General features: G+C 46.4%; 1 protein-coding gene and 1 long non-coding RNA gene across 42 annotated transcripts in view; one reads left to right on the top strand and one right to left on the bottom strand.

Annotated features, from left to right (window-relative positions):
- The window catches only part of ARVCF (ARVCF delta catenin family member), a 595,583-nt gene extending 577,076 nt beyond the window's left edge, over positions 1 to 18,507 (top strand). For 20 of the 41 annotated variants that reach the window (XM_083418195.1, XM_083418184.1, XM_083418221.1 and 17 more), the window contains 5 exons: positions 162 to 252; positions 2,234 to 2,287; positions 7,012 to 7,103; positions 13,016 to 13,129; positions 16,527 to 18,507. In XM_083418195.1, coding sequence (XP_083274321.1) covers positions 162 to 252; positions 2,234 to 2,287; positions 7,012 to 7,103; positions 13,016 to 13,117 — 339 coding nt within the window. In that variant the 3' untranslated portion in view covers positions 13,118 to 13,129; positions 16,527 to 18,507. Of the gene's footprint in view, positions 1 to 161; positions 253 to 2,233; positions 2,355 to 3,493; positions 4,433 to 7,011; positions 7,104 to 13,015; positions 13,130 to 16,526 lie in introns of those variants that run through there. The other 21 variants (XM_083418215.1, XM_083418211.1, XM_083418185.1 and 18 more) reach the window with 2 other exon arrangements.
- Positions 155 to 9,686, bottom strand: LOC310666918. Its single transcript, XR_014506102.1, has 3 exons — positions 7,315 to 9,686; positions 4,118 to 4,307; positions 155 to 290 (listed from the first exon to the last, which is right to left on the bottom strand). It is a non-coding gene; the product is annotated as an uncharacterized lncRNA (long non-coding RNA).
- Positions 18,508 to 18,725: the final 218 nt, after the last annotated feature.

The following is an 18,725-nucleotide window of genomic DNA, read 5'->3' as shown; positions in this document are numbered from 1 at the left end:
ATGCCGACTTTTTGCTGACTACCGCCGTACTAAAAATAGGAAGTAGGACGCAGATTGGTTTTGTTGGAATGAGCGTTTCATGATAACTTTCTGAAGCGGCTTTTGCTTTCCGCTCTGTTCCCTGCGAAGCTGCTGACTCTGGCGTTTCCCTTTCTTTCCAGTCTGCGTCTGCGACTCCTAAGGGATCGAAAGGCACCTCCTGCAAGTCTGGCTATGACGACAGCACCCTGCCTCTCGTGGATAAAAGTCAAGGTCTGTGCTCGTCCCAGAGGGGCCCGTCTTGAGCTCTTCTAAGCAGTCGTGTGAAAATGAGAAGATACTGGGGGTCAGGCTGGACACAATGCCAAACATTCATTCTAGCACGTTTAGTCAATAAATATATATTCCACCTTTCCTCCCTAGAAGCTCGAGGTGGCACAACAACCCCGCGGAGTAGGTTAGGCTGAGAGACTGGCCTCACTTAAAGCAATAACATGCCACATTAAGCAGTCACGACTCACCGCAAAGAATCCTGGGAAGTTTGCCTGGCGCCTTCATTATACACCTTTAGGTGCCAGGCAAAAATATTCCTTTTTAACCAGGCCTTTGGTCGATTTGATTTGATTGCCGTTTTAAAATGTAGGGTTTGGGGGGGGGGGCGTTATTGTGTTGCTGTTTTTATTTTGATTCTATATTTTGTGGCTTTATATTTTAATTTTGTTCTGTGAACCACCCTGAGACCTTTGGGTTTAGGGCAGTATATAAGTTCATTATTATTATTATTATTATTATTATTATTATTATTTGCCTCATGGAGCTACTATTTTCAGAATGGTTTAATGGTCAGTCCCTCACCCCAGGGAACTCTGGGAATTGTAGTTCTGTGAGGAGACTGGGGCGGGGTGGGGGAGCTCCTAACTACTCTCAGGGCCTCCAACAAACTATATGGAGTTATTTGTGGAATCCATGACAGTTTAAAGAGTATAATACTGCTTTAAATGTAAATAGTGTGGTTCAAATCCCCACGACGGGGTGAGCTCCTGTTGCTCAGTCCCTGCTCCTGCCAACCTAGCAGTTCGAAAGTACGTTAAAGTGCAAGTAGATAAATAGGTACCACTCCGGCGGGAAGGTAAACGGCATTTCCGTGCGCTGCTCTGGTTCGCCAGAAGCGGCTTAGTCATGCTGGCCACATGACGGGAAGCTGTATGCCGGCTCCCTCGGCCACTAAAGCGAGATGAGCGCCGCAACCCCAGAGTCATCCGTGACTGGACCTAATGATCAGGGGTCCCTTTACCTTTACCTTAGTGCTGAGAATTGCTAAGAAGCCATTGTTCTCCTCGCAGAGCTACAATTCCCAGAGTTCCCTGGGAAGAGGGATTGATGGTTAAACTGCTCTGAGAGGGGAATAGGCATCCCCTAACAAACTACAGCTCCCAGGATTCTTTGGGAGAAGGCATGGCTTTTTAGAGTGGTATCATGGTGCTACCTCACCAGAGTAGTGCATGCTCTGGTTATCTCCTGCTTGGACTACTGCAATGTGCTCCATGTGGGGCTACCTTTGAAGGTGACCTGGAAACTACAACTACTCCAGAATGTGGTAGCTAGACTGGTGACCAGGAGTGGCTGTCAGGACCATATAACACCAATCCTGAAAGACCTCCGTTGGCTCCCACGATGCTTTTGAGCACAATTCAAAGTGTTGGTGCTGACCTTTAAAGCCCTAAATGGCCTTGGCCCAGTATACCTGAAGGAGCGTCTCCAATCCCATCGCTCAGCCCGGACACTGAAGTCCAGCTCCAAGGGCCTTCTGGCAGTTCCCTCACTGCAAGAAGTGAGGTTACAGGGAACCAGGCAGAGGGCCTTCTCGGTAGTGGCACCTGCCCTGTGGAACGCCCTCCCACCAGATGTCAAGGAAATGAACCACTATCTGACTTTTAGAAGACTTCTGAAGGCAGCCCTGTTCAGGGGAGTTTTTAATGTTTGATGTTTTATTGCTTTTTTATTCTTATTAGTATTCTGTTGGGAGCCGCCCAGAGTGGCTGGGGAAACCACATGAATGGGATATAAATAATAAGTTGTTGTTGTTATTATTATTACTTTAAGTGGGTTGGAAATCACCAGCCTGTAAACATTTAATTTTAGGACACGCTCCCTCCACTCAGAAAATTCTTGCCTTCTTCCCTCTCCCTGCAGAATGTGAGGCCTGATCTGCCTCTCCAATAGTCCAACTAGTTTCTATTCTTCTCTCCTGTAGATAACGAGAAGACTGGAAGTCGGGATATGATTCCTATGGATGAACTTGGGCCAGGTAAACGCAGTTATGGATCTACCTCTTCTGCCTTTTTTCCATAGTTAAGCCTTTCCCTCACAAGGGAGTTCAGCTTCTCAAGAATAAGTGCTTTCAAGCTTCTGAACTTGACATTTAGAGCTGATTTTTTTTTCTTTCCAAAATATCAGTAGCATTTTTAAGCGTGCGTGTTTGTAAAAATGTAAAGAGGCAGGTAGAAATATAGATATGTGGGTGTGGGCAGCTACTCTTATTTTATGTGGCCCTCAAGATAGGGATGGGTGAACCCTGACAATCATGGTTTTTCTCAGTTTACTAATTTTAGGTTCAGTTCCCCATTTCCAACATCAGTTTATGCTTTTGTTTTCTTTAAAGAGAGTCAGCACCTCACTGCAAAGTTCTCTTGATATGCAAATTACTGCGTGCATTTTTGTCTAATAAGGTAAAGGTACCCCTGCCCGTACGGGCCAGTCTTGCCAGACTCTAGGGTTGTGCGCTCATCTCACTCTATAGGCCGGGAGCCAGCGCTGTCCGCAGACACTTCTGGGTCACGTGGCCAGCATGACAAGCTGCATCTGGCGAGCCAGCGCAGCACACGGAACACCGTTTACCTTCCCGCTGGTAAGCGGTCCCTATTTATCTACTTGCCCCCGGGGGTGCTTTCGAACTGCTAGGTTGGCAGGCGCTGGGACCGAACGACGGGAGCGCACCCCGCCGCGGGGATTCGAACCGCCGACCTTTCGATCGGCAAGCCCTAGGCACTGAGGCTTTTACCCACAGCGCCACCCGCGTCCCTTTTTGGCTAATAAACATATTTTTTGCAAGCAATTTCCCATAAGATACTGCGTGGGGGTTTTTTGTATGTTGTTTTCACTAATGTATGCAGTTTTGTATACATTTTACCTAGTGTATGAATTACTTGGTTGGAGAACTGCATGGCAAAATTCGGAGAAGCGCGCATTTCAAGGGAGGACTGCGTTGCAATTTGCATATTGTTTCAGGAAGTGCAAATTAGGTAGATTTGCCTTTCAGTGCAACTGAATTTGAACTGAATACAATTTCTCCTCCATCCCCACCCGTGGCCTAACTTCAGAAATGGCCTGGAAGCGAACCGTCCTTTCCTTAGCTGCCCACTGGGCTTGGGAGGAAGAGTGAGACGAAGGGCTATCAGATAAAGTGTGTATGAGAAATGGGGACGGGGGTGTCAGAAAGAGAAAGAGGTGTTAGAGTTGTAGAGGGAGAAGGAAGAAGATTTTGGGTACCACCACTTTGGAATCTGGCTCCACTCACTGCTGGCTTCAGCCCCACGCATGATTGGCAAGTGAAAGCGGCCCTCCACAGGAAAAAGAAACATCTACTTGTCAAAATTAAAAAATAGTCCAGTAGCACCTTAGAGACCAACTAAGTTTAGGTATAGGGGACGCAGGTGGCGCTGTGGGTTAAACCACAGAGCCTAGGACTTGCCGATCAGAAGGTCAGCGGTTCGAATCCCTGCGACGGGGTGAGCTCCCGTTGCTCGGTCCCAGCTCCTGCCAGCCTAGCAGTTTGAAAGCACGTCAAAGTGCAAGTAGATAAATAGGTACCACTCCAGCGGGAAGGTAAACGGCTCTGGTTTGCCAGAAGTGGCTTAGTCATGCTGGCCACATGACCCAGAAGATATACGCCGGCTCCCTCGGCCAATAAAGCAAGATGAGCGCCGCAACCCCAGAGTTGGTCATGACTGGACCTAATGGTCAGGGGTCCCTTTACCTTTACCTAAGTTTAGGTATAAGCTTTTGTGTGCATGCACACTTCTTCAGACTGTTTTTTAATTTTTAATTTCGACTGTGTCAGACCAACACAGCTACCTACCTGAATCAACTTGTCAGTAAAGCATGATTATTTAATTGCATTTTCTGGTAATCTTCTCTTATGGTCTCTTGCTCCAGCTTGTGGAGAATCACAAGTTTGAATGATCTCAATGATACAACATCATTCTAGAGGCATTTTGGGAATTGCTGGGGTGGGGGCATTGAGAAGGAAACAGGGTTGTACAGGAATCCTACAAAAAAAAATAAAAAGATGAAACAGATGAATTAAGGGGCAGTTGTGGGGGCTGCTTTCACATGTAATTCAGAGGGTTTTTTAAAAAATATATATTAATAAACAAAATAAGCCAAAGAAAAAGAGCATAAAGAAAAATACTTTTACAGCAGGTTGAAATCAGCATATGGTTGGACATCATCACTGAGTAGTTTGCAGATTTTTGAACTAATTCGGGGAACTTTGTTAAGTTCCCTGAATTAGTTCATTCCAAACAATGTTCATTCCAAGCGGTGGCCACTGATGTTTACTGCAGATAACGCTACGCTAAAGGGTATGGCTCCATTTACAGCTGGTTCCTATGTTTTAAGTCTGCGCTGATAAAATCCAACATCTAAGAGTTTCGGATTTGCATCTGGAATAGAAAGCATTTAAAAATAAATAAATAAATGTTAGATCCAGCCCTCTCATCTATGAGAGGGAAGGTTGCGTGCGTTTTTAAAAACCAAGTACAGCTCCTCTTGAAACCTAAAACCGTAACAACAGGAAGGAAAAAGATTGTGTTGTGTTGCTTTTCATATACCTCACTTCAAACCTTCCAGCCAGCGTGAATAAGCTGTGAATATGTTTCTTGCTTAAGGGAAAGCTCCGATATACATCCTCTCGGTGGGAAGAGATTCACTTCAAATGAGAGCGCACCGCAGGGTGACCATGTATTAACCAGCCTGGCAGTGTAAAGCTGAGGATCAGAAGCTGCTTTGTTGGAACACATTAGTTATGTACCCAGAGTAAAAAGGGTTTTCCATCGATCGGCATGCATTGTGACTTTAAGAAAGACTTACGGGGGTGTAGAGGGAAACTGGATCTCAAATGCAGGCAACGGCAGATGGTAGGATTAAGAACGTCGTCATAGACCTATTAGATGAGGCTGATGGACCAAGCTAATGGCCCGTCCCGTTTAGCATCCCATTCTCACAGTGGCCAACCAAATACCTGCGGAAAAGCCTGCAAGCTGTGGGAATGTTCAGGGATGCAGGAGAGGATATATTGTCTGATAATAGCCTTTACAACTTGTGTTAACAAGTTCACAATTTAGCAGAGTAACATTCCCCTGTTTAAACTTGAAGCAGATGCATTTGCTGAGGCTCGCTAAAGCCTCTATAATAACTGTTCTGGTATTTTCCCCTTATTTCCTCATAAATGATAAGACACGACACAGTCTTCTATAAAAGTATAAAAAGGTTTACTCACACATCATTCTGTTCACAATAGGATCCCAGAAGGCAGACTTAGCTTAGAAAAGTAACATATACCTAGAAACTATCTCATAAGAAGACAGTCCCTTTGTCCTCTCTTGGCTGGAAGCCAAGAGGGCATCTTTGGCTAAGCAGATGTTGCTTCTTCGATGCATGAAGTCAAAAGAGAGATATGGCTGCCCTGCCCTGTGCTTTTGTCGTTACCTGCACAGGTGAGGCCACACCCACCTCTAGTCACATGCAGAGGAAGTCTGTCCCAGCCCAGAAGGAAACAGGAAGTTTACCTGCTGGCTGGACAAACATTCCTCCCCATGTGAAAACATGTTCACTCTAGGAATGTTGTACTTGACTGCTCTTGTGTTTCACATCCCACACAAGCTGGGCATGAGGGCAACAGCACTCTGCCCGTCTGCAGTTCTCGGCAACTGGCATCCAGAAGCACTATGCCTCTGACAGTGGATGGGGTACATAGCCTACATTGACAGCCTTGTCCTCCGTGAAATTGTCTAATCTTCTTCTAAAGCCATCCAAGTTGGTGGCAGCCACTGCCTCTATCAAGCTTGAGGTGGCATAGATGGTTTTCCATCTCCCCATTTTATCTTCTCCTGCCTGAGCAGAGGAGCAGCCTGAACTCGCTCCTCATCTACATCTTCCGTAGGGTAGTGTGAGGGGCTGTGACAGGTATTTGTGGAGGTGGTCCTTCAGGAGAGGGGCTAGAGACCCGTTTCCTAGGAGGTCTTCACCTCTGAAAGTTAGGGGTGTCTGAAGCAGGGCTGCCAGTGGACCTCTGAATAGCCTGGCAGGTTTGTGGGGCGACAGGGAATCCTTCATTATGCCCAAGTGCTCAGATAACATAAGAACATAAAGATGCCTTTGAAAAGACCTTACAGGTGCTCACCTGACATCATGGGACCAAAGGGTGTGGCAGCACTTTTAAATGATAAACTTGCACATAAATTAAGAATAGCAGGAGGAACCAGACAGAGACACATTTGTGGGGTAATGATGGAATTATAGTTTGTTTGTGAATAATCTAGATAACAAAAGACAGGTCCTTGAAGTATACTCTTAATATACAGACATTATAATATTTTAGTTTCATTGGACAGTACATTTCTGCAATCCAGGGAGAAGATTTTCTTTTCAGCTAAGGCAAAGTACCTTGTCGATTCATTATGGGTTTTATGTTTTTATTCTATAATTTTGCTGCATTGTTTGGGACAATTTGTTCTAATGTATCTAGAGAAACAATTTTTTAGAAAAAATAAAAGAAAAATACCTACAGATGCTAGCAGTGGAACGACGTCTTTGTATGTGTGTGTGACCATGTGTGCTAGTTTTGGGATGGGGTGAAGGTTTGTATCCACCGCGATGCTGTTTTTGAAACAGTGGAACAGGCACCCACTTAATGCCATGCTGCCATTGATGCCGCAGATTCCTTTACGGCCTCCTCTCATTCCTCTGCAGATGGCTACTCGACCATCGATCACCGGGAGAAAGAGCGAAAATACAAAGCCAACGACAACATGGGGGACGCGTCAGAGAAAGAACCACTAAAAGTAAGCTGTGTTCTTTCGAGTTGCACATCAGGCATTTGCAATGCCCCCCCCCCACACCTTTTAATGGAGTTTTGTGGGCCAGTGTAAGGCAAAATTAATTTTAATTGCTCTATACAGAGGTGCAGAGCTCCCCTTTGAATATCCCCAGCCGTCATGGCTCTGATAATGCCATCTGCTCATCTACAGAGGAGGAGAAGATACTAGGCCTCACCTCCTTGCCTTTGGCCTCCATGTTGCTACCGCTGGTGCCTTCAGTAGCACTGAAGATCAGGGAACCTGTTGTATTCATTAGCAGTGAAGAGCAGAGAATCTACTGTATTTGTTGGTAGTGAAGATCAGAGAATCGGTCGTTCCCCTCTGTGGTGTTCCCAACCCTCGTACAAGACACCGTGCTTCCTAGAAGCTGGGTTTTCTGCTGTGGAAATTTTCAAATAAAGACTGGGCGTAAAATGAAACCTTAGGTTGACACCTCAGTGTTGGCCCACCCTCCACACCACCTGCCCAGCCTGTTGGGATGGCAAGGGGAATTCCTGTGGGGCACTGTCTCCCAAGGACCTCTGTTTCCCTTTACTCTCTTAGAATGACCCTTCATCCTTGCGGTTCTAAGAAGAAGGGAGTGTGTCCCTTCACTCCACATCCTGAGGCCATTTCCTTCACAGGAAGTTTGAGTGGAGGAGGAAGAGCTCTTGGGGCAAGGCATTTCTGTGGAAAGCTAAGACCAAGACTCGGGGTGACAGCAGCAGCCATGTTTGACAGGGTCCTGGGCAAAGTGTGTTCTAGCGAGCCCCCTTCCTCTTTTGGTTTTGCCTGGCATCATTAGTTTCTAGGACTGAGTGGCAGAGGGCCACTCTTTTAATGACGTTTCCTCCACATGATGCTGCGTCGAGAGGCATTGTGTGGAGTTAAAATGGCAGCTGGACTCAGCCACCTGGTTCTGCTCAGACCACCGAGTTGGAGAATAAAAGCAAAGGGTGGACCTCAGTGGTGGGCCCTGCCAGGAGTTTTGGAGCCAGTGGTGCCATCAGGGCAGGAATTTGGGGACTAATGAGCCAAATGAGCAGGAGAATCCCTCAAATGAAATGCTGCATGAAGTAGCACATATGATAGTCTATAGAGAGCTCAGGATACCCCTAAGACAAGGGTAGGAGACCTCAGGTCCCAGGGGCCAAATGTGGTCCTCCACACCTCTCTGTTTGGCCTTCAAAACTCTCCTCAGAACACATCCCCCAGGCCACACCCCTCACTGATCCCCCCCAAACCCCACCCAAATGCTTTTTCCTGCCTGGAAGGCATTCTTGAACTCTGGCAATGCCTCTTTCATGGTTGGGTGGAGGACAGAGAGGAGTGTGGGTAGAAACTAGCCCATTGCATAAAGAAAAAATTTACATTTGTTGCTCCTCCCACTTTTGCCTCTGACTCCACCCACCACTGACTGACATGTGGTCCTCAGAGGTTTGCCCAGCACGGAATGCAGTCATTGGGCTGAAGAAGGTGAAATTTACATTCGTTGCTCCACCCGGTGAGAGTCCTGAGGTCCAGATAGAAATACATGGAGGGCCGCATTGAGCTCCAGGGCGTGAGATTCCCTGCCCCTGATTTAGCAGCTCCTTACATATAAGGCACACATGGTTTGCTTTTGTTCTTTGTTCTGTTGCTTTCAGTTCCTCCATTTGGAAACCAACCCCAACCTTAAAGTCTATAGCTGTGCAGGAGACTTTGTCCTGAGATTAGTCACTACCAGCACCTCTGCTCCCTTGTGGTTTCCGTGGTGAGAAGAACTGGAAATGCGTGCGAGTGTCTGTGCAAAACTAGGCGAGGTTGACTCCGCAGGCTTGTGCTCAGATATAATCTGGTTTCACATCCTTCCAACTTACTGGTGGACATGGAACATGGAACCATCACATGCTGTGGATTCCACAACACTTACTCCCTATGTTATGGGTTCCAGTGTCCCTGGGAAGTGATAGAGCATCTACTTGCTACCAGAGAAGCCAGGGATTGCACCTGGGACCTTCTGCATGCCAGGCAGGTGTCCCTAACACTGACCAGCAACAAATCAATATGGCTTCTGCCTTCGAAAATCTCCCTTTTTCTGGGCCCTCGGTCCTCTCCCAATATGTCAAGCTGCGCTCGTCATCCTCTCTCTTTTTTTGTCCTTGTGGTTTTTTAGTTAGCATCCTGTCTTGGGGAACTTTGTATCATTCAAGTTGCAAGGATTTTTTCAGCTCAGCAATTTTGTCAGGGACTTCTTAATTTTCACCCGCCCGCCTCGTTAGGGTAATCCCTCGTCTTCCCAGCCACACTCCCAGTGGCAACTCCAATAAGCCGCATGCTTTATTTAGCTGTGCTCGAGAGCCTTAAAGCTGTGGTGTGATCGCAAGACCCACTGCCCTCTTGACCCGCTGCTCTGCTTTCTGTATGAAGTTCCATCAGGCAGCACTGTTAGTGGGTGAAGATTACAGCTGTGCGTGGATTATGAGACCTCAGTGACCCTTACAGCTGGCCGTGCCCCAACGACACCATTGTTGTTGATACCCATTTGGCCAGACTGTGATTTTCTCCTAAGCCTGTGCTTGGCCAGGAAAGGGGACTTACTAGCTATCTCCTTTTGGCCCAGGTGAGCAGCACACAGATTGCAGCTGCCTTTTGTGTCAGGACCACAAAAGATAGGAGAGGATTTTTTCGCAGAGCTTTCTTACCTCTTGCCACCGAGTGAGTGTGGTATCTTGACTGAGCTGTAGGCAGAAACCTGCGGCAAACCAGCCCCTGAGAACCAAGAGCCAGGAAGCAAAGCGAGCACTCAAGTCTGAAGAGTGAGTTAGAACTAAAGGACAAACCGAGAGGCAGGTGAGAAGTCAGGACATCAGAGCAGCGTGCAAAAGACTTCTCATTCTCCAACCTGTTTGTGGGTAGAGGAATCGGGAAGGTGTAACCACTTGACTAAATTTCTCGAGGGGAAGGAAAAGTTCTCCGACAGTTTCTCAAAGAGGTGGAGCTCACTATTAGCAGTAGCACAGGTTCCTGCTCTCTGTCGACATGCAGAGGGCCAGGAGGCCATCTGATAAGTCCTAGCTGTGCCATCTCCTTCTATTGGCCCGTGCTCCGACGTACATCGGTGACCCGAGCTTCTAAAGCCAGGGCACGCTATTAGCAGAGTGTACTGCGCACACAGAATAGGCGTGAAGCTTGTGAAGTCATGCTACAGATTTATTAATCATAAATCAGAACAAAGAAACATGTCGTCTCTCTCTCTCATGTCGTCTCAGAGAGAACAGCAAAAGCTATACATACACAAATGGAAGTTCCCAGCATACTCTGCTGGAATGTAAACAGACATGTGACATGCAACAATTCCACACGTCTGTTCCTTAAGGTGGAACGGAATTCTCAACACCCTCCTCCCCCCTACAGGTGTGTGTGTGTTAGTGCCACATTGGGTCAAGATGCGCAAGTGCTTATTCTGTTGAAAGGTGAGAGATAGGCCCCATTGCTCCATGGGCTGTATACTGTAGAACAGGCATGCCCAACAGGTAGATCAGGTAGATCACGATCTACCGGTAGATCTCTGGACATCTGCGGTAGATCATTGGCTCCCCCCAAAGAAGCTGAACAACTGTGGCTCCCCTAAAAAAAGCTCAACATTTTACCTCCTCCCTGAAAAAACTCATAGAATCATACAGTTAGAAGAGACCACAAGGGCCATCGAGTCCAACCCCCGCCAAGCAGGAAACGCCATCAGAGCACTCCTGACATATGGTTGTCAAGCCTCTGCTTAAAGACCTCCAAAGAAGGAGACTCCTTCAACTCAACAACTTTCAAACTCAACAACTTTGACCTGAACCCCAAAAAAGGGGTTAGATGACTGCCAGTTTTTAACTCTGTGAGTAGATCTCAGTCTCTTGGGAGTTGGCCACCCCTGCTGTAGAACAAGAAGAAGGCACATGATTCTAACAATGCAGTCCTAGGCATGTCTACCCATTGAGTTTAATGGGACTTAACTTCCAGCTAAGCGTGTGTGGCTAGTCCTGTCTGCTGTCTGCTGAGCAGCAGCCATTGGGTACCACAAATCAATACACACACAGTCATCCTCTGAGCTAAACTAGGCGTGATGCAGGATATCGATGGAATGGCCTGTTGTTTTTACTTTGAATGCAGCTGCGGGTGTTCTGAATTTTATCAGAGTAGTAGCCACGGGGTGGTTAAGCCTTCCTTTGTGGGCTATCTTTCCAATCAAAATCTCCTCCTTTCTCTTCCCTGCAAGTGCTTTCTAAACTACAAGGGGAAAGATACTGGTTCTAGGCATATTTCTCCCTGAAAGGAGAAAAGATGCTCAGGAAAGGAGCTGCCAGCAGCTGAAGGATTAACCACTTCTCCTCCAATCAAATCCAGAGCCTCCACAACTGCTATTTAAAAAAATAATAATTTCAAAAAAATAAAATACCAGCCGGAGACATACCAAGTGTCACTGGTATTGTTTTTGATTTTCTAACAACGAGAACAATCATAAAACAGTAGAAAGCAGTAGAAGTGTGAAAGCTCCCCAATCTTATTCCTGCAAATTGAGTATCCAAATGTTGCAGGTGCCGAAATGTCTCTGCCTTTGTGAAATATGTAAGCCAGTGCTTCATCTTGGGCTGCTGGGCGTGTGCCTTGTGCCATTGCTTGATGTCCTAAGCATATAAGGCATTAGACTCCTGGTAGGTCTCTGTATTTTCTCTAAGGAAGCCGTTCTTCACTGCAAAATATCAAAGAGCCCAGCTGGTTTGTAGGGGTGCTGGGTGAGGTCCTTCTGCTGCTCACTAGTTAGCAAGATCTGCTTTGTCTTCTTCAAAAGTGTTTGCCGAAGATGTGAAGTTCTGTTCATACTAGGAAAGCAAAATATACACAAACTGGATATTTTGGCTTCCCTGCTCTCTCTCTCTCTTAGTTCAAGTCCCTGCTTTTACTTTTGGAACTCAGGCTCAAACATGAATCAACACAAAACATGGATCAAGGAAGGAGAATGAAGTTTTCTTCTAATGCCTTTCCCAAGTTCACCTTATTTCTTATCTGTTCCCTGACTCAGCCTTCCTATAGAAAGGTTCATTCCCCCCCCCCCCCTTCTAGGTAATGTGGACAGGCTGTGTTACTTTGCCACACTCTGAGCAAGCCAGTAGCAGCCACTGTTGGAATGCAAAGCAATACATCATTGGGGAGGACCTGTGGCCCAGAGGTAGAGTGCTCCGTGAGGCAGAGCAGCAACCCTAACTCCTGGCAGCAGACTTGTTGCTGCTTATGGGGAAGAGAAGGGGGCAAAGCAGTGGGGAGGTTGGCGCAGTGTTTACACACTGGCAGGATTGCCAGATTGGCTCTGCTGATGTGCTTGCACTGCGTTAACCTCCCTGCCACTTTGCTACAACTCCCCTGCTGGGAAGCTAACACTCTGTCCTAATCCCGCCCTGGGCAAGTCACTTCCACTGGGTAGCCCTCTAGATGTTGTTGTACTCCAACTCCCATCAGATCCAGCCAGCATGGAGTGATAGGAGTTGTCGCCCAGCAATTTCTTACAGGGCAGGGTGCAGATTTCCTACCCCTGCAATGCAATATCCTCCTCTCCTCCCAAGGCAAGGTGTGTGTTGATCTCCAGTGCTTGCAGTTGATTGGCTCCGCTGCTGGGAGAGCCACTTGTCGTGAGCTGCAATTACATTGATGCACCCAGCACTGTCTGCCTAGCGCTCACGGCTGTTGTTACTGGAGTTTGGAATGAAGCATGCTTTTTACTGATTCTGTCTCTCTCCCTGTTTCTCTGTCTCTCTCGTTTTCTTTTCTGCACTAATGCTACCTTGCAAACCTTTTGAACTGGCAAGTTTGTTTGTCTGTTTGATTAATCTGCTCTGTTTTGCCTTTTTAACGCCTCACCCTGTCTGCTGCAGAATGACACAAATAGGAAAACCATTAACAGGAGTAACAGGGCTTCGGTGACTCTGGTGGATGCCCGTGACCCTAAACCCCAGCCTGTTGACTCCTGGGTCTAATTTGCATGCATGGTAGGTCTTCTTCACGGTAATTGGTGCTCGTGATTAACTTTTCTTGTTTGCGCATGGTGTTGCATCGCTGTGTGTTCCCTCTGCCCGCCTGGCTCCTTTGCAGTCAGAAGCAGATAGGAAATTGCTTTCAGTGTGTTCTGTTTAATATATATTTCCACTCATCACTGTTTGATAAAATGCTGCAATGCACTGCTGGTGGAGTCTATTGTAACCCATCCGAAATGTACGTGAAGCTAAGCAACTGGTCGCAAAACTCCCCGCCATCTGCTTTTGAAACAGAAATTCCTGATAAAAGTTTCCTGAAAAGGAGGTGAATCGGTGTTCTTATATATGGAGCCAGAATACTTCCAGTTCTCGGTGTATTTTCACTTTTATTAGCAGCCCGATGTTGAGGGTCTTCTTCAGTGCCTTCAAGGGTTTGCTGATCAATCCACTACCACAAAACTGAGAGGGGAGAGGTGGCCACGTAACAGCTGAGATCAAAATGGATCCCCATGTCCCATGGACAGAAGAGGCAGCCCTTAGTATCCCGAGCCAAAATTGCAGGAGCTCTGCTTACCATACCCTGAGTGAAGCTCAAAACCACTCCCATATCAACAAGCTTGATCCAAGGCAATCTGGAGCAAGTGGGCTGACTCCTAGCCCTTTAGACCAGACTACAATTCCCATCATCCCTGACCACCGGTCCTGCTAGCTAGGGATCATGGGAGTTGTAGTCCCAAAACATCTGGAGGGCCGCGTTTGAGGAAGCCTGCTTTAGACAATGGCTCATTGTGCTCTTGCCTGATCTGGTTACTGGCCAGTCCAACCACAGATAAACAGTTCCATTTCTTGCTGCAATCCCAACCTGATAGGCTCACTTTTTCTTCCACGCTTGCTTGCTTTCTTCTTCCACGTTGATTTCTCACAGGTATTCTCTCTGAGCTGCTCTAGCCGCAGCTGGTCTGTGGTACAGTCAGACCCTTGACCCAAGTTTGGCTTCCATTTTAGAATTTGCCACGGTTTGTCAACTATGATGTTGCGTGGAAGCAGTGTGAACCTCACTGTTCTGACTGTTGAGTAATGAAACCGTGCTTTGCAGCCATGGTGTCCAGCACAACTTGGGTCTTTCAGTCTCCAAGCTCTCAATAGACAAGAACCTAAGCTCTATTCCAGTGGTTTGAGAAGCATCTGTCAGGACAAAGGGCGATGCTGTAGCATCATGGCAGCCGGCTTCACCCCTCCATGTTGTTGTTGTTGATGATGATGATGATAATACGAACCAGGAAATCCCTTGTTTGAATCTCACCACTTCCAAGCTCGCTAGATGGCCTTAGGCCAGCCACTCTTTCTGACCTACTTTACAGGGTTGTCAAGTAAAAGAAAAAAATATATTGACCTGCTTTACAGGGCTGCAGTATAGATCGCAGCAAGTGAATGGATGTGCCGTTCTTTCAACGCTGCATTAAAGCACAACTTAAATGCTAAATATTATTAATGTTGCTGTGATTTATCCCCCTTGCCTCGTTCATTCTCTAGAGAAGGTTCCTTCCAGACATTGCTGGTCTGCAGCCCCCATCTTCCCTGACTGCTGGCCATGCTGGTTGAGGCTGGTGGGATTTAGAACAATTGAGGGCACCATGTTGGCAACCTTTGTTCTAAAGAAAGGACCTGTTCCAAACCCCAAAGTGTGTTATAGCTGGGATTATTTAAGGATTTTTGCAGAGGGGCTGCTCTATGCAGTTCTGCTCCAACTATGGAGATAACCCTGGGGCAGAGTTTTCCTATTCCTTCCTCTCTTCTGTTCCTTTAGAATACAGTGGAACCTCAGGTTACGTTACCCTTGGGTAACGTAACTTCAGGTTGCGAAAGCGGCAAACCTGGAAGTGTTTCACCTCTTGCGCATGCGCAGAAGTGGTCTCTCCGGTTGTGAAAACTTTGGGATACGGCCGGACCTCCGGAACGGATCCCATTCGCAATCGGAGGTACCACTGTAATGTGTTACCTTCCAGGTAGGGTTGGGCGGTCTCCTTCCTGTTCACCTCAATAGGAGCGGAGACTTTTCAAGTTTCCCAGTCAAGATCGCCAAAGAAAAAGCCCCTGTCATTCCCACCATCTCATCTGTCACAAACTCCCTACCCTGACTCAGGGCTGGCCCAAGACATTTTGCTGCCTGAGGCGAACCACAAAATGGCGCTCCCCCCGCCAAGGAAGGACGTGTGAGCAAAGATCTACACCAGGAACAAGGGCGGAATGAAGATCTACATTGGGAACACGGGTGGGAGTCATAGCTACCTTACCCTACGATTGAAGTGGGAATCAAAGGCCGTCGTGGGAGCGAAAGGGCCCCGCTCTGAATGATGCTAAGTGGGTGCAGAGCCCAGGAGACCCCAGAGGGTCTCCTGCCATTTCCTCCCTAGGGGTGGGGAGGGGACCAGCAGCACCTCCTCTTCACCAAGAGGCCATTGTAGAGGGGGCATGGCGGGGTGGGGTGGGGCAGCAGATCCACGTGGCAGATCTGCCACACACCCACCCCTTGGTGGATCCTTGGTGGCGGATCCAGCCTCCAAGGAGTGCATCACAATTGTAGCAGCAGCAGCAGATGTGTTCCTTGGAGGCCAGATCTGCTGCCCTTGTGGATTCTGCAACCCGAGGCGCTTTTCTCACCTTGCCTCTTGCATGGGCTGGCCCTGACGCTGAGCACACCCCCCCCCCAAAAAAAAAAAAAACTTGAAAGAGAGGTAGCAGTAAGCACTTCCCTCAGGAAGAAGCTCCTGTGCCAATACAGTCAAACCTTAGTTGTTGAACATAATCCGTTCCGGAAGACCATTCAACTTCCGAAACAATTGAGAACCGAAAACTGAAAGCAGAAGCCTTGATACAATAGGGAAACTCAAGATGGAAGCCGCGTAGCACATTCAGCTTCCAAAAATCGTTCAAAAGCCGGAGCAGTTACTTCTGGGTTTCCGGCATCCGGGAGCTAAAACGTTCAACTACAGAGGTGTTTGAGAACTGAGGTTTGACTGTACCTTGTTTTGATTTTCAAGCCATCTTTAATTTCAGCTGCTCTTAGAATAAAACCTACAGTGGTGCCTCGCAAGACGAAATTAATTCATTCTGCGAGTTTTTACGTTCTACGGGTTTTTTCGTCTTGCGAAGCACCACTGCGTATTGACGGTTTCCCATAGGAATGCATTGGCGGTTTAAAAAAAAAAAAGGTGTAAGACATTTCGTCTTGCGAAGCAAGCCCATAGGGAAATCTGTCTTGCGAAGCAACTCAGAAAACGAAAACTCTTTCGTCTTGCGAGTTTTTCGTCTTCCAAGGCATTCGTCTTGTGAGGTACCACTGTATTTGGAGTTCGTGGCGCCTCCCTGCCCCATTACCCCTATTAATTAACTCTTGCTTTTCTTTTTTTAGGGCTAAAGTCCCGCCGCTTGTTTTGTTATTGTTATTATTATTTTTCCTCAACTAAAAAAGAAGAAGAAGACGACGACTCAACAAACAGGATCTCATTAATTAACCATCACTGCCATTCAGATATGGAAAAGCCTTGGCGCTTGCGTCGGTGGAACCAACCAACCAGGCTGCAGATTCTCTATGGGGCAGGGACAGGGCGACGGACCATCAGCCAATCCCAGAGCAGCATGCCTTACAGCAGGGACCGTTCTGCTTTTTAAGAACCAATCACATTCCCGCCCAACATCTCCCTGCCCTTTCAGACTTCTGCACAGAAAGGCGCAAGACAATTTCTCCAAGCTTATGTCAGACAGGTTTGGTTCTTAGCTGACTCTTCTATGTGGATGGTGCCAAGTTACGAGTTGAAGGTCATGAGATGGGTAAGGAGAAGAAGAATGAGAAGTTTTTAAAAAAGAGAAAGAATTCACATGTGGAAAGAAAAAGTGCAGAATATTCGGAGTATATCTTAGGTATAGTCATAAAAAAAAAACAACTTAGCACTTTTCCCTTTCTTTTTGAACTGTGATTTTTTTAAAGCAAGTTTTTTTTTTGTGGCCTGTTGTTGAGGTTTTTATTCTTTGATCCAATGGAAATGCAGAATTGTGGAGCTGAAGTTGGATGGATTTTGACGGAAGGAGGGAAAGAGTTGGGGGAAATCTTGGTGGACTGGCTTGGAAAGATGGAAGCTGGAATTGACGTGGGCTGTATACTTTGCTTTTCAAGTAAATGATATCACACTGTGCTGCCTATATTATCATTAGTGTTCCATTCATCTGCCTTTTTGACTTCTGTAATGGCTCTGTTTATACTTTCCAAACATATAAATGATTCATTCGAGGTTTTGCTGTCCTCCTTCAGGGAAAAAGAAGTGATAACGACATCCCCTGACCACACAGACATGGTTGACTTTCTGTTGTTGCTGATGAGTGCTTCTTAATTTTCTAGCCCGCTGGTGTTGAGTTGACGGCAACATGATGTCAGCATCGCGCTCCCCACCCACCAATAGATAGTATTTAAAACTTTTGGGAAAAGTGGAATCTTCCTTGCAAGGAAGATGTTTCAAATGCATCATAAACTTCATATGTCTCTACTCTTTTTTGCTGGTGAAATGTTAATAATCGCCACCCATTGCTGGATCTCATGTATGATTTTGGCTAAGCTATTAACAGAGTGCTTCAAAGGGAACTATAATATGTTTCGAGCCACCCATGTGTGGATAGATTAGTTTGTAATTAATTAGGGTTGTACACTCGAGGAATGACGACATCCTATTTATGTGCAAAGCCTTATTACCTAGGATCGCTGTTGTTATGGGTCTTTGGCGAGATGTTTGCCATTGGTGCATATAACCATATCCCTAGTCCCGTGCATTGTGTACAATGATGCTTTGTGCTTTAACCACATTAATTTCTTTCGGGTTTGGTCTGTTGTAGAGAGAAAATGGAAGCAGAACCTTTAACTGTGCATTGCTATGCACCCCTCTGAAAAGTAAGTCCCATTGAGGTCAATGTGTCTTACTCCTCAGAAATCAGGCATAGGATTGCAGTCTGAATCTTCAGTTCCACTGCCTTCTTTCTCTCTCTCCCTTGTTGCTAAAATTAGTTGGTTGCCATATTCACTTAAATGATGTGATTGGAAAGCACTTTTTGTTTTTTTAAAAAATAATAATCCAGCAAATTTCATTGGGGGGGGGGGAGTCCTGCTGTTTCCTTTGTAATTTAAAATGAAGTTGGGGGTGGGGAGGGGAGGGGAGGGGAGGGGAGAGAATAAAATTTAAAAAATGCTGTATTAGTTAAACATCTAACTTTTTGTAAAAAATAATAATAATAATAGTAATAATAATAAAAATCCATAAAAAAGAAAGAAAGAAAGAAAAAGCAAGCATCGATAGCTTTGTATCTTCTGGAATATAAAGAAAATAAAATTTGACATGAATTACATATATAAATATATATCTCTATCTATATATTGTGCAGAAAATAGGTTGCCAAAACCGTGTGACATTTGTAGCAGGAAAGCATTTTGCAACAATTCAGGGAAAAGACTGGTGTCAGAAGCTATTTGGCAACTTGGCTGGTGCAGAGACAAGCACGTACCTGCCCCTCTCTGCCCCCAGTCTCTCGCCCCCCAACCCATCACAGTCACATAACTGGGGTTACC

Source organism: Podarcis tiliguerta, assembly GCF_965153285.1.
Source record: "Podarcis tiliguerta genome assembly, chromosome: 16".
Classification (NCBI taxonomy): domain Eukaryota; kingdom Metazoa; phylum Chordata; class Lepidosauria; order Squamata; family Lacertidae; genus Podarcis; species Podarcis tiliguerta.
Note: the sequence above shows the minus strand (reverse complement) of the source record. Positions and strands in the feature narration are given on the sequence as shown.